This window comes from Prunus dulcis, chromosome 7 (assembly GCF_902201215.1).
Source record: "Prunus dulcis chromosome 7, ALMONDv2, whole genome shotgun sequence".
Lineage (NCBI taxonomy): Eukaryota > Viridiplantae > Streptophyta > Magnoliopsida > Rosales > Rosaceae > Prunus > Prunus dulcis.
This window is the reverse complement of record NC_047656.1, coordinates 20,904,614-20,919,948: the sequence shown is the minus strand read 5'-3', so window position 1 is coordinate 20,919,948 and position 15,335 is coordinate 20,904,614. Positions and strand designations below refer to the sequence as shown.

Genomic DNA, 15,335 nt, shown 5'->3' with positions numbered 1-15,335 from the left:
TTTATGGCGAGCTTCTATAATAAGGGACTATGTTAAGAAGTTACAATGAGGAATTTTAATCTAACAATTCAATAATAATTCCGCAATAGATTGGATGACATTAAGACCCTCATTCTAGCCTTCTTATTGGCGTCGAGGTCGATTAAGGACCCACTCATATATTGGGCCAACTTGGTCTCAAGGCCTGTGGCTATGAGATGCTGCCACGTGTAACAAAGGCAACAGGTCAGTTTGATGACTAGATCTGATTATGCGTTGACAATAACGAAATATCCCTCCACCGTCGATCCGACGTTTGGTTCTCATCTCCGCCGTGGCCGACGTCTCCTCCTGTAGTTCCTTATTCATTTGGTGAAAAGGGGATGGGACGATTGCGAGGTCTGTGACGAGACGAATATGAAGCTGTTCAAACTTTTGTTACTTTTTCTTTAAAGCAAAATCAGTTCAAGTTTTTTCCACAATTTAATGATTAGCCTTGGCATGTGACGTATGATCTTCTGATAACTACTGGCTCCTACAAGATTATTCAGTAATTGATGTCTTAATCAAATCTGGCTTTGTCCAAAACCAGACCTAACTCCATTTTCCGAACTTGTGTGCACAAATTTGATGATCATTGATGCTACTCTCCGATCAGCTAAGTATAGAACTTTGGGCATATTTGGTGGCTCTCAGACAATTTCAATTAAATTAGGTAAGTATTTTGACAGCTGTTTGATGAATTTATAAATATTTAAAATCGAACTTATTATATCATACTCCAATTTAATATTCTTACAAGTTTTAAGATAGGTTGGCATTTAACTCCAATCCAGTCCAATCTCGAGATACTTGAGTTTACAAATTTGTCTAAAACCCCTGCTACAAATACTTAAAAGAATGTACCTTAATTCTGGCCGACTAATAAGTGAATATTTCATTTATTTCTCATGCAACACGTTTGAATTTATAATCAAAACTTTTTATTTGTTTATGTCGGTTGCATGTTATTGTGCTGCTGTACATTTCTTAATTACTCTTCTTAGTGCTACAATACCAATTGATGAACAGAGTGTGTATGCATGAGCTGAGGCGCTGGGCCGACAAATATACCGAAACCCAAACACGCACTTACCACATCAGCTTCCTCAAGCGTGCTTATTAACCAATATTATATTTTCCCCACAGCACACCATCCACTAATCTCTGCGCTCACATCTCTAAACCAACAACATAATACTAATATGATTAGATAAATTCATGAACAAAAGCTAAGTATAAAATAAAATGGTTAGGCCTGCCGGTGCTGACATGTACTGCATTAACGTTGCTTACTTGGCATGTTACACGCACACAATTGTATGAACGCTATTGGTGGGATTTAAAGTCAAAGATCACAGGCGCCAAACGTACATCCACTCCATCAAACGGCAGTTAGGCACAAGATTTTCAAAATTTTCCAAGCATTGGTTTGCTTACTTATTGGCATTGGACATCTCCAAGCTTTCATTATCTTAATCTCAAGCTCATGCAGCTGGTGCATGCATTTCTCCTGTGCCATCCAGAACTACTCTTTTATATATATTTTTTCTTTTCTGATCACTTTGTTTTCATCAATTTCTTCAAAAAATTTAGCTCGGAGAAGATTGATATGATCATGATTGGTGTTCAAAGGGTTTCCTTGTTTAATTTGCTCTGTTTGATCATTTTCTTGGCTGTGGTTTTGGGCCAAGAAAATGCTCAAACAATGAGAGATAAAGCATCGTTGCTTTCTTTCAAGTCAGCGATTGTTTCGGACCCCCAGCATGCTTTAGAGGACTGGAATTCTTTGGGTGTTCATGTTTGTAATTGGTCAGGCATCAGGTGCAACAAGAGTAGAGACCAAGTTGTAGAGCTTGATCTTAGTGGAAGGTCTCTCAGGGGCCCCATTTCTCCGGCTATTGCTAATCTTTCTTCCTTGTCCATTCTTGACTTGTCAAGAAACTTTTTTGAAGGTCACATTCCAGGAGAATTAGGCTCTCTGTTTAACCTTAGACAGCTCAGCTTATCTTCCAATCTTCTTGAAGGAAACATTGCTGCTGAACTTGGTTTTCTTCACAAATTAGTATATATTGATTTGGGAAGCAACCGGCTCGAGGGTGAAATTCCAGTGACACTTTTCTGCAATCATTCTTCTTCTTCTTTGCAGTACATTGACCTCTCTAACAATTCTTTAAGCGGAAAAATCCCTTTAGCAGATGGCTGTAAGCTTAAACAGTTGAGGTTTCTTCTACTGTGGTCCAATCATCTTGTAGGTCAGGTTCCTGCAGCCCTTGCAAACTCCTCAAGACTGGAATGGCTTGATTTGGAGTCTAACATGCTAAGTGGGGAGTTGCCATTGGAGATTATACAGAAAATGCCACAATTACAGTACCTCTACTTGTCCTACAATGGCTTTGTGAGCCATAATGGTAACACTAACCTTGAACCTTTTTTAACTTCTTTAGTTAATGCCTCTAACTTTCAAGAGCTTGAATTAGCTGGAAATAATCTTGGGGGAGAGATACCTCCTATTATTGGTAATCTTTCTACCAATCTTGTACAAATTCATTTAGATGCTAATCTTCTTTATGGTTCAATTCCTCCTCAAATTTCAAACCTTGTCAATCTCACCCTGCTAAACTTGTCTAGTAACCTTTTGAATGGAACCATCCCACCCAAACTGTGCCAAATGACAAAGCTAGAAAGGGTGTATTTGTCCAACAATTCAATCTCTGGTGAGATTCCACCCGCTCTTGGTGACATTCCCCATTTAGGCCTTCTAGATTTATCCAAAAACAAGCTTTCTGGTTCAATTCCAGATAGTTTCGCAAACCTTTCCCAGTTAAGAAGGCTCTTGCTCTATGAGAACCAACTCTCAGGAACCATACCACCAAGTCTGGGAAAGTGCATCAATTTAGAGATTCTAGACCTTTCTCACAATCAGATTTCAGGGGTAATTCCTAGTGAAGTTGCAGGACTGAGGAGCTTGAAACTATACTTGAACCTGTCTAGTAATCACTTACATGGACCATTACCAATGGAGTTGAGCAAAATGGACATGGTGCTAGCAGTTGACCTATCTTCCAATAATCTTTCTGGTACAATCCCATCACAACTTGGGAGCTGCATTGCCATTGAGTACCTCAACCTTTCGGTAAATTCCTTAGAAGGACCTCTTCCGGTTTCAATAGGAAAGTTGCCTTATCTTCAAAAACTTGATGTATCTTCAAACCAATTGATTGGAGAAATACCAGAATCTCTGCAAGATTCTTTAACTCTGAAGAAAGTCAACTTCTCTTTCAACAACTTCTCTGGGAATGTGTCAAGCAAGGGGGCCTTTTCTTCACTCACCATAGACTCTTTCCTAGGAAATGTTGGTCTCTGTGGATCAATAGAAGGCCTGCCAAACTGCAGGAAAAAACATGCTCGTCATTTGGCTATTCTGTCAATTCTCCTGTCATTACTTATCACTCCCATCTTTTGCATATTCGGGTACCCCCTCATGCACAGGTCAAATCTCCAAAGGCACTTGGCAATTTTCGACCATGGGGATTTGCGGGATGATGAAGAAGAAGAGAAGAAAGAACTCAAGTACCCAAGAATCTCATATGAGCAGCTCATTGAAGCCACTGGTGGTTTCAGTGCTTCAAGCTTGATTGGTGCAGGCCGGTTTGGGCATGTCTATAAGGGTGTCCTTCAAGATAACTCAGTAATTGCTGTGAAGGTATTGGATTTGAAGACAGATGGAGAGATTTTAGGAAGCTTTAAAAGGGAATGCCAAGTCCTGAAGAGGACTAGGCACAGAAATTTGATTAGAATCATCACAGCCTGCAGTAGGCCGGATTTTAAGGCTCTTGTTCTGCCATTGATGTCAAACGGGAGCCTGGAGAGGCATCTTTACTCAAGCCATGGATTGAGCCATGGGTTGAACTTGATTCAGTTGGTGAGCATCTGCAATGATGTAGCTGAAGGAGTGGCCTATTTACACCATCATTCTCCTGTTAGAGTTGTACACTGTGATCTCAAACCAAGCAATATTCTACTAGATGATGACATGACGGCTTTGGTTACTGATTTTGGAATTGCAAGATTAGTGAAAGGCAGTGGTGAGAATATTCCAACGAATGACTCAACATCCTTCAGTTCAGCAGATGGCTTGTTATGCGGATCCATTGGCTATATTGCTCCTGGTATGTATTTTTTTTTTTTTTCTGTCATATTTTAGTGTTACCGCTAAAATGGTGATTTACATTTCTAATATGTACCTATTTTCCTTCAATGACTTCACCAAATACAGAGTATGGGATGGGAAAATGCGCTTCTATTGAGGGAGACGTATTCAGTTTTGGGGTCCTTTTGTTAGAAATCGTTACAGGAAGGCGACCAACCGACGTCCTTTTTCATGAAGGTTCAAGCTTGCATGAATGGGTAAAAAGTCACTACCCCAGCAGGGTTGATTCTATAGTTCAACAAGCGATAGATAGGTGTGTCCCAGATTCAATGCCTAAGCAATATAACAAAATATGGTGGGATGTTGTTCTGGAGTTGATTGAGCTTGGCCTTATGTGCACACAGTACAATCCTTCAATGAGACCAAGTATGCAAGATATAGCTCATGAAATGGGTCGGGTGAAGGAATATATCTCCAATCCTTCATCACTGTTGATTGAAGAAGTTGGCCTTAAAGTTGATGCCCTCTGACTCTGGGATGGTGATGGAAGTGGTTTCATTGAATTTGAACTTTCATGTCTGATAATTGAATTCATTTGTTTGATTTTTATTTGTAATTTTTGGTTAAAGCAATTGGCAATTGTTTTCTTACTTGTTTTAACTTTTAACCATGTCTTGTACTTATTCGATCGTATTATTATGCAACTCAGACTACATTTCACTGCCTTCTCCTAACCTTTTGTCCAAGAGCTGACATGAAAATTCAGTAAAATGTTATACATAAGCTAACCATAAAGAAGAGTTTCTTTCACTAGTCAACAAACTAGTGCTTGCTTCATATCAGAACCATCCAAACACAGACTTTGTTGCTCATTACTTCAATAATAGAACTAATTCATGTAATAAGATTGATATCCACAGTCCAAAAAGGCATTTAGTTCTCTTTTTGGCCTACCCTACTACTAATGCTTTCATACTTTCTTTCATCTGTTCAAATATTTTATGTAAAAACTTTACTGAGTCTGATGATTCGATATCCACTACTTGCAGCCTCTTCAATTGGATCACGTACCTCTCCTCCTCCTTGGCATTTCTGCATCGTATTCGTACATGTTAGAGATGCAGAACTTTTGTAGAACTGCAGGAACTCTTCACTTGATTGCAGATACTGTTGCAGAAAGTGAGAACTTCAGGCACTTTCGTTTAACTGTAAATAAACGATGTGCTGGTCAGATAATAAAAGAAATGAAAAGAAGCTTTAGGGGTGGGTAGGTGCAAATGATGATAAAACACAGTGCTCGTTCCACTTGCAGTAAAGAATTACATGCCAAACTCTTCTTTGTGCATGAAAGGGGAAGGCCAATGTGACATGGTGCTCCAAGATGGTGACCTCCACAAGCAAATATTACTTCAAGCATCCATCTGTTTTTAGGTGATCTCCATAGAAAACTACCCCACTAATACTATGTGCAATGCAAGTGAAACTCCTGTCTCTTCATTATAAATTAACTCTTGAATCACTGCAAAATACTTATTTTATGCAATGCATAATCTAAACTTTTGGAACTCAGCAATCTTTCAGTGGAAGTTAATCAAATGATGTAATCCTCAAATGAAGAATCTTTATTTTACGTCTTGGATATGAAAGCGCTTGCGAAAAAAAGTTAGTTTTTTGGTAACAAGTTATTCAGTTCCATGCGAAGAATTCGAACAAGTTAAAGACTTACAAACCCGTTTGGGATTGTTTTTTTTCGCCAAAAACCTGCTTCACTCTAAAGTTAAGTAGTTTAAGGTGTTTGGTAAAAATAAAATATCCCAATTATTTTAAAAGCAATGGCCTTTTGACAGCAGCTTTTAAAAGCAGGCTCTGGGTTGCTTTTCAAAGCTGCTTTCAAAAGAAGCAAAGATGAACATTTAATGAATTTTTTTAATTCCCAAAATACTATCATTCATTTTAAAAAATGACACCACTTCCACCACTTGCACCACCACATTCACACCCTCCACAACCATCGCCACCGCCACCGCCACCGCCACCGCCACCGCCACCGCCACCGCCATCACCACCACCACCACCACATCCTTCTCCTCCTCATCCTCCGCCACCACCTCCACCACCACCTCATCCACCTCCACCTCCACCACTTCCATCTTCACCTCCACCTCCACCACCACCACCACCACCACCACCTCTACCTCCACCTCCACCACCACCACCTCCACAACCACCACCATGCTGCCATACCACCACCTCCACAACCGCCATCCCCACCACCACCACTACCACAACCACCAACTCCACCTTCATCACCACCACTATCACCATATGATTAGTACATAACACTTTTAACATCATGTCTATTTTAGTCATTATTCACAGTTACAACAATTTTATATTAAAATTTACCAAACGGTTTTGACACTGCTTTTTGTACTAACAGCACTTTAAAAATATTGTTTACCAAACATGGAGCTGCTTTACTTTACAGCTAATTATTTTCAAAGCACAACATAAGCAACTTTTTTTAAAAGTGACAGTAATCCCAAACTGGGCCTTACAAATCCATAAATCCAATGTGCAACCTTCACAACTTCAACTTCCCTTCATCAATGGTTGGAACGTTGTGAAGAAATCTGGAGTTTTAAAATGAAAGATCTATATATGACTACATGCCTAAGAAAGCATTGCAATAAAGGTCAACAATACTGAAAATAGAATTAGTCCAATCACTTATGTAATGTCCCGACACAAAACACCACGGTGAAATCCTTCTTATGATCAAACAAGGTGACAAGATGAAAACATGCAAAATAAATGATGTTCCTTGGAGCAGTTCTGCTTGTTCTATACTATCTTCCTCCAACATATCACCCACTTTCATTAGCCCATGTGAGCAAAGAGATGAATGTATGGGCATACCTGCAATTTAGATTGTCTCCCTTCTATATCCTATCCTTGCTGTGCTAGGAATCCCAACGATCTTGAAGGCATAACTTCTAAGTTAGAACGTTCGTCGAGATACTTAATCATTTGGGAGGAAATGAGATAACAAATAGACTATGGAATAGCCTCCTTTTTCTGAGTTCTTCTTGATCCTCATAGGAAAGCACCTCTTGCATTAAATTTCTCCCAATATACTAAATTCCCACGCGTTTTGTTAATATCTTTCCACTATTACAAGTTCATCACTCCAGTTTTCTGGAATTAAACATAAATTAGATTTCCTGGGAAATATTCCAGGCCATGGCATGCCTTGAAATCTGACATAGTGGTTATGCATGCTCAAAATGAGACACTGTCTTCTAAGACCTAATTGTGGTCACTATTACATTATTACTCTTTCATGGAAACACTCCCTATAGCAGAGTTGGTTTTAATCTCATGAAGATTGTATAGAAAACAAAAGGAGGTAGGGAGATTTCTGCCAGAAATTCTGATACACCAAGGGCACTCAACTGATTTCCGTTATGATCTAATGTTGAATGTATGCAGAAGCTTTCTTGCAGTTATGCTCAAAAGTTGAACGTGTCATGTAACTTTTTTTATATGGAGGGAAAATGTAAAACATGGTATCTATGTTGAGAAAGAACTCCTGATATCACTTAACAACCTGCATCTCAATTTCAAAATAATAAAATGTACATGGAAGCATTCCTTGTACAATCCTAATTCGGAAGAAAGATTTGTTTGTACTGTAGTAAGACTCAATGTACAGATTGAAAATTTTACAATGTATTAGGAGCTATACAAATCAAATCAAAGAATCTAATTTATTAGTTCACACCACCCACTGGAGAAGAAAAGGTCAAAGATATTCTTACGGAATCCTTTCTGCATAGCACCTTTAAAACTGATGATGCATGAAGTTCATCAGCGACACCGAATTGCTTGGTCAAAGCCAAAAGTGTAGCATTGCCTGTTCCATAAAATTGAGGTTTGGGAATAAGTCATCAAACTTTGCATTTAACTTTGCATTCAAGGTGAACCAACATTCCAGCTTATACTTAGCAAGCCATGCTCAAAGACCCTCACAACTAAAAGTGTATGTGCATGTGTATCACAGTCCACAGCAGAGAGAGAGAGAGAGAGAGAGAGAGAGAGAGAGAGAGAGAGAGTGAGAGTGAGAGAGTGAGAAAATACCCTAAGGAAAAAAGCAAGAAGGTCATACCTCCATAACAGAGTGCAAGGGCTCGTCATCCTGCGGAGGGGGTTTCTTAGGCTTCCAACTACGCATTTCAGACTGTATTAAATTAAGATGCTCATGTATCTCCTGAAACAGCTTCAACTCCTCCTCTCCTGCATGACTAATTTCTTGCCTTATACTATTTCTCTCTCCCTCAAGCTGCTCTATTCTCCTCCACAGCTGTTGAAATTTGGCTTGCTGAGATTCAGTAACCCCAGCCAATCTCTCCCTCAAATTAGAGTCAGCAGTACTTATTCCATCTCTTGGTTTAAATATTTTATTCTCTTGCTTCTTGCAATGCAAAATTTTCCTTACCCTGTCTGTTTCATCTTTAGCATATATTTCACTGGTCTCATCCAACACCAAATCTGGCTTTCCCAGCCTGTTCTCGACTTCCACAGTCAACTTACTAAGTTCTTTCTTCTCACCTTCACAAGCTTTAGCATTCTCATAACTTTGTGGGACTTCAAAAACATCATGGACGCTTGAGGAGCATGAAGGACTAACAATTGCCTCCCTTTCCTGTAGAATCTCACTTTGCTTAAGCTTATCCAAACTGGCAATAATTTCTTCGCTTGTTGGGTTACGTGATGTGTTTACGCTTACTTTTGGAACTGAGGGTAATGAACAAGTCCTGGACGGACCCTTCAAGAGTAAAGATTTCTCCCTACCATAATCTTTACAATCTGATATCTCTTTCACTCGTGCATCTAACTTCTTAATCTGCTCCCAGATTGTATTCATGTTCCCACCTGCATAATTTATTGATTTCTTCTCTACATCTAAGCTCTGGAAATTGACTTCCTGGTCCACCTTTTTCTCTGCTTTTTTTTTAACACATTCTGGCTTAGGGATCATGGGTCTGTCTCTTTCTCTCTCTCTGTCTCTTTCTCTTTCTCTTTCTCTTTCTCTTTCTCTTTCTCGTTCTCTTTCTCTGTCTCTGTCTCTGTCTCTGTCTCTGTCTTTATCCGTAGTGCTTTTTTTGTTGAGGAATTCCTTGAGTTCAAGTGGAGGCAGAGAGTTGATTCTCCTTATAGTCCCACTAACACCTGTTTCCGCATTGCCAAGATCACTTCTTTGAAACAACAAATTCTCTGGATATACATTTTCACCGGCACCTAATTCAGTGCTGCAACCCATGCTTAAAAGTTTGTACCTATAAGCCTGAAGTTGGAACTCAAGAGAAGCAATTTCCATTTCTTTCTGATAAATGAGATCTTCAAATATTGCAAGAGCTTCCTCAGCATGACATATCTTTTCCTCTGCCAATCTCTTATATTGACTTGCTTCCATCTTCATGGCAGACTTTTCTCCTTGCAGGCGCAGTATCATGGATAGAGCTTCATCAGCTGCAGTAGATGATGCTTCTCTTTCCTGATCCAATTCAGAGTAAAGCTTTTGCAGTAGTTGTTGTTGAGCATAAAGCGCTTCAGTTAGGGCAGTTATATCAGTTTCAGGCATCCCAGGCATACTACCCTCGGCCATCTCAGTTAACAGAGGAGAAATCAGACTGGATTCTAGGAACAAAACAAGTGCAAATTTATCAGCTATTCAGAATTACCATTATCTTCTTCAAGATTCACATAGCAAATGGAAAAATTGAATCAATCATATGCCACAGGAACAATGAGATAGACACTAGTGCCTAGAATAAAGTGAATACAACTCCAGTTAATTTTCCAAATCCAAGAACCTGATTTCCACACAAAAAACATTACCTGATGGTTGTGCAGAAGAAGGCCTAAACTTGATCCTCAGAACAAAACCCAGTTGAGAAAAATCACTGCAGAAAGAATCAAACCTGTCAAGTTTTTATTTTTTCTGCTACAACAAGAAGAAGAAGAAGAAGAAGAAAACAAATTACATGAAACTTGTTTCTCCGGACCAATGAATTAAGAAGATACCAGAAATGGACAATTCTATGGTTTACAAAATGGAATGAAACCCATTCATGCTTTTCCCTTATGGAAGAGGCATAAAAACAAATCCAACTTTTTCTGATGTGCACTCAATGACAAAATGGGAAGCAGCACAGAAACATCGCGAGTGCTTATAGCTTCCCAGGTTTTAAATTCTTCATTCATTTTTAAATTTTTAAATTTTGTTTATGGAAAGTACAGAAAAGGCTAAGGTATACATACCAAAAATGAATGTTTGTGTTTGCCAGCAACAACTTGGCGCTTGGTTTGGCTTCCTTATAAAGCAGCAGCATTCATTTTGAAATATCTGAAACAGAAAGGCATTGAATTGAATGAATAGGTTAAGAAACAAAACTGCCCTTTGCCTCCTTGTAACCACGAAGGTGGTGGATGATTGATACATGACATTGCCAAAGACAATCTCTTTTCTACCAACCAAATACTAAGATCAATCGAAACGAGGTCGTTCTTACCTTTTTGTCCCTATAAAAACATATCCAGCCCGATTAGAGCTCCAATTCGTCCACCAATCAATCACTGTCTCCTTAATGGACTAAAATCCAATTGTATTAAGGGGTTCTTTGTATTAATCATAGCAAGGTGGGCCCCCACTTCTTCCTTTTGTCCCGCAACCGCCATTAAAACGGTCCTTTTGTTCCGCAACGGCTACAAATTAGAATACATGGGCCAGCAGGCGAGGCAGAAGGTCTTCTTCTTCTTCTTCTTCTTCTTCTTCTTCTGCCGACTACACACCGACCATCTCATATATGTTATATATATATATATATATATATATATATATATATATATATATACACAAAAAATAGATGACTCAAATAGGTTGGTCAACTCAGTTTTCTTTCTTATTTTTACCCCTTTTGGGTAAATCCTTATCTCCTTTCCCATCTGGATGGAATCTCGTGGAGGGGTCAACTATGCTATTTTAACAATCATGATTTATCAGAATCCAATGGGCACGATGGTAATAGTAAACACACCCCGGATCTTCATTTCACATTGTATCGATTCTTTTATCGCCCTGGAATTTTAGTACATGTGATGCGACACCTAAAATTTTAAATCTCAAGTTTAGTCTTGAGTCCATACAGGGAAAATAAAGGATAAAAATAGCTTCTTGTACGTGGTACAGTACGTTTTTTTTCCTTTCTTCTTCTCCGTTTTATTGGTTATGCACATGATACCTGCCCCTGCATCATATTCTTATTATGTAGGACATGTTACATTAAGGATGGCTGGATGGGATTAAAATCTCTTTTTTCATATTTAATTTAAGCAAAAGTAATTAACAAAGAAAAGAAAGAAGCACAGGCGTGCTTGACATCCTCATTAATGGCCAACAAAGTATAAAGAAAAAAAGGGGAACAATAATTCAAGAATAAGCATGGCCCGGAAAAAATTCATCATGGCGGGCTTCAGTCCGATTCAGATTCCAGGCGGTCATACTTTAACCAACTCACTGATAAAGTACTAGGATTTAGTACGAGAGAGAGACGTTACGCCAAAGACAATTTTCTTTATACAAGCGATATTGGGAGGGGGACTCGAACTGCGACCACAGACTCTTAACCACTTTGCTAAGCCTTGCTTAAGCCAAATCTTATTAAGGGAAGAAAACGGATACACGAACAGAAATGATTCAAGAAGAAGAATATCTAATCACCATAGCTTTATCTGAATGGTGGACACGGACTTGAAAGCCAATGCCATGCATGATGATACATCTGAAAATTAAGGAACCATTTGTCCCTAAGTCCAACGGCAGAAAACTGTCCATAAATTACGTTATTCAACAAGCAGAAGAACTAGCAATCAACCATTTGCCATCTACCACGTAATTCTAAAGGCTCAAAGCTGTGTAATAGAAATACACTGTGCTACTGTTCTATGAACTAGTTGGCAAAACAAGCAATGCCACTCCAGCATAAGTGCTTATACTGTTCTACAGACTTACAAGGAACACACAGTGGACGTTGTGCCTCTGGCTTTTAAGCCTGGCCAACTTTAACTTTGAGATTTGTCAGTCTCATTTCAATCCACAGGAACCTCAACCTCCATCTTCAAATCAGAGTTGCAAAGAGTCTGTAAACAATGAGGAATAAATTTTTACATTGTTTACTTATTTTCAGCTAATATATATGCTTTCTACAAAATTTATTGCATAAATAGGAATTTAATGCAAGTATAATCATTTCATAGACAGATGAAGAAAAGTCCCTTCAGATGTGAATTGGAAATGATAAATCAGCTGATGCATACTTCAAATAATGTTTGCAAAAGTATTTACTAGTCTTATTAGAAAAGAAAAAGGTAAAAATAGAAAACTTCGTTGCTTTACACTCTTTGGTACTTCCAAGACCATAACACATAGGAATATCAACAAAAGTTAAAAAAACGTTTACAGAAAAGCAAACCAGAGGGGAAACAAAAACATCTCAACTTCTTGGGATATAAACCTTCAAATCATTCTAGCATGACACTAAGTTTTATCACATTTATGCTAGACCCAACAACAGTGTGACTTCAATGAGGATAACTTAATAACTTCAGAAAAAATTTAGAGGGACCTCCATCCCCAGCAACCCAGCCCCTCTCATACATAGAGATATCTCTCTGTGTGTGAATAACCTAAGACCGTTGCAAAGGTAAATGCAGCTATTACTTCTAGCCTTAATGAAAATCTGACAGGTTAATGCCATACCCATACCCTTGAACTCCATGCATGGCAATGAAATGAGAAATCGAAGTTCTCTTTCCTTTATTCAATCCATGGTTCCATGAACATTGTAAAAATTGCTTCCAAAAGCAACCCAAGTTATACTAATCAGAGCACATCTCATTGTCTTCTATGGCATGATTAGAAAGGGCAGCGTCAAACAGAGTTATACAAGTCAAGCGATTCAAAATTCATAACACAATCAATAAGATGAAACAAGCTAAGTGGAGTAATGAAAATCATACAAGTGAGGTCATGCAAGACAAAGACCAGACTAGCTATATATCTACAATAACATGCATTAATTACTAGACAGAACTTATAATGTTGTGGTACCTTCATAAAGTCAGATATGCTTAGCAAAGAATCCTTTGTATAGCCTGATTCCTCAAGGACATGGGTCAACACTTGCTGCAGAAAGATGTAAACGCATAAACACTATATCAAACACATAAATGGGCACCTTCTCAGACTTTGTAATGAAAAGTTTCAGAGCAGTATAAATGTATTAATCTTGTATGAAGAAAGATGAAAGTCATGTTTTCAACAGTTACTTCTTATTTTTTCTGGTGTTCAGAAAACCAATACGTAGTATTTGGAAACTAGGTCTCAAAGAAGGTACTTTCATGAAGGTAGTCAGTCTTCTGATTTCTGATTATAATCATTTTCCCCTACTTTGCCCAAGAACCGAGTGTCACATCATCCCTGAAATGAAACCTGAATCCTAGATGGAAAACCAGACTACTTTTGATTGATAACTTTAAAACAAATGGTGAACAGCTAATAACAGGTAACCTCAACATAGTCCAAATAAACATATTCGCGATGAGTAAAGATACTTCACAAAAAGAAATTTTTTGAACTATTGAATCATTGCATAAACTCAAGCGCCTCAAGCCTTGTTACCAAGCCCAAATCAGGCATAAGAGAAATAAAATATGGAGACAAATTTGTGATAGAAACCAACCTCCCTCTGTTGCTCAGATATGAACTGCCCCGTCAAATCCCGTAAAACATCCAACATATCACTGAATGCGACTTTCCCATTGCAGTCTGAATCATATACCTTAAAAATAACTGCAAAACAGATAGAAACCCCAAACTGCAACTCAGAAATAGAGAACAAAGCAAGCAAGGAAAGCTCATAGTAGCCACATACTTTTGAAGTGACACATTAATAAAGAAATATTACACTCAATTTTTTGCTGCAAGGTTGCACGAGAACTGAATGCTGACAAGAAAGCTACGAATTCCTTAAAGTTCAATCCATACAACATCTTCAGCAATCTCTGAAAGATTTACAGCACTTCATTGTTACTCATATAAAAGATTTGCATCGTTCGCCAATACATGATCACATGGTGTGCTCTATCAAAATAAAGCATCAATCTTTGAAATCTACTGCCCAAGTTTTCGGTCAATGATCTACGTCACATTATAAAAAGATTTAACCTTTAATCCTTTATGTGTTTGTACCTGGGAAAGAGGATTGACGGCGAATTCAGGTACGGACAAGAACTCATCGGCGGAGATGAAACCTCCGCCACTGCGATCGAGCTGACAAAACCTCTGATACAGAGAAACTATCTCCTGCTGCGAAACTTCAAATCAAATCAAATCAAATTAAATCCAACAGCTCAGAAATACTAAGCTCCTTGATCCACAAGGGGGAACTAAGAAATTGGCGAATGCATTAGCAACTTACATGTGTGGTTACAGTGGTCCTGGACTTCTTCGATGTCGTACTGAGTGAGCATCGAGGATGTGCTGCCCATGGTAGCGAGGAAGAGGCGATTAGGTGCGGTGAAGTCTACAGAAAGCCGAGTGGAAAGCCCTAACGAGAAGCTGCTGAGCTGACAAGACAAGCACTTGTAAAGCCGCCGCCACCTTTGTAGGTACAACAGCCAGCCGGGCAGGTCACAGGTTGACCGGTGATGGAGTTAATGTGGTTTACTGGTTTTCTCTGGCTTGTTTGGATGGAAGTTTAGACTTAATCCAGCCGAGAACACCAGGCACCGATTGATATTTTTACTGTCTACCTAAACACCAACACAGAGAGATGGGAGATTTGCTTAAAAGCAATTAATTAAAGAGAAACCGTTGTTTTAGATTAGGGAAGGTAAGCTGGCTCCTATAATAAATAGGGAAATTTTATTGACATCCCATTATTTACTTTTTGCACTTCATACTAATTTTAAATATGAATTAAATTTGCTTTTCAACAATTATCATATTTAAAATCCATTTTCGTAAAACCAAATTTGAACCATACACCCACAAAATTGAAATCAAACTTTAGCTTTTCAAAATTGAAATCAAACTTTAGCT

General features: G+C 38.5%; 3 protein-coding genes across 8 annotated transcripts; 1 reads left to right on the top strand and 2 right to left on the bottom strand.

The window, feature by feature from the left end:
• The first annotated feature begins 1,636 nt into the window (after positions 1 to 1,636).
• LOC117635549 (putative leucine-rich repeat receptor-like serine/threonine-protein kinase At2g24130) lies at positions 1,637 to 4,884 on the top strand. Its single transcript, XM_034369851.1, has 2 exons — positions 1,637 to 4,190; positions 4,298 to 4,884. The coding sequence occupies exons 1-2, from the start codon at positions 1,637 to 1,639 to the stop codon at positions 4,699 to 4,701; spliced, it is 2,958 nt and encodes a 985-aa protein (XP_034225742.1). The 3' UTR covers positions 4,702 to 4,884.
• Positions 4,885 to 7,769: 2,885 nt separating this feature from the next.
• Positions 7,770 to 11,044, bottom strand: LOC117634256 (TRAF3-interacting protein 1-like). Of its 6 annotated transcripts, none has more exons than XM_034368263.1 (5): positions 10,747 to 11,044; positions 10,496 to 10,580; positions 10,073 to 10,155; positions 8,340 to 9,871; positions 7,770 to 8,087 (listed from the first exon to the last, which is right to left on the bottom strand). In XM_034368263.1, the coding sequence occupies exons 2-5, from the start codon at positions 10,564 to 10,566 to the stop codon at positions 8,064 to 8,066; spliced, it is 1,710 nt and encodes a 569-aa protein (XP_034224154.1). In that variant the 5' UTR covers positions 10,567 to 10,580; positions 10,747 to 11,044; the 3' UTR covers positions 7,770 to 8,063. The 6 variants fall into 6 exon arrangements, with proteins under 6 accessions (XP_034224154.1, XP_034224156.1, XP_034224155.1 ...); XM_034368265.1 differs by having other exon boundaries at positions 10,073 to 10,137; positions 10,747 to 11,043; XM_034368264.1 differs by lacking the exon at positions 10,747 to 11,044 and having other exon boundaries at positions 10,496 to 10,735.
• Positions 11,045 to 11,875: 831 nt separating this feature from the next.
• Positions 11,876 to 15,133, bottom strand: LOC117634257 (calcineurin subunit B-like). The gene is made up of 6 exons (XM_034368269.1): positions 14,713 to 15,133; positions 14,484 to 14,608; positions 14,200 to 14,296; positions 13,975 to 14,084; positions 13,344 to 13,418; positions 11,876 to 12,373 (listed from the first exon to the last, which is right to left on the bottom strand). The coding sequence occupies exons 1-6, from the start codon at positions 14,780 to 14,782 to the stop codon at positions 12,323 to 12,325; spliced, it is 528 nt and encodes a 175-aa protein (XP_034224160.1). The 5' UTR covers positions 14,783 to 15,133; the 3' UTR covers positions 11,876 to 12,322.
• Between the last annotated feature and the right edge of the window lie 202 nt (positions 15,134 to 15,335).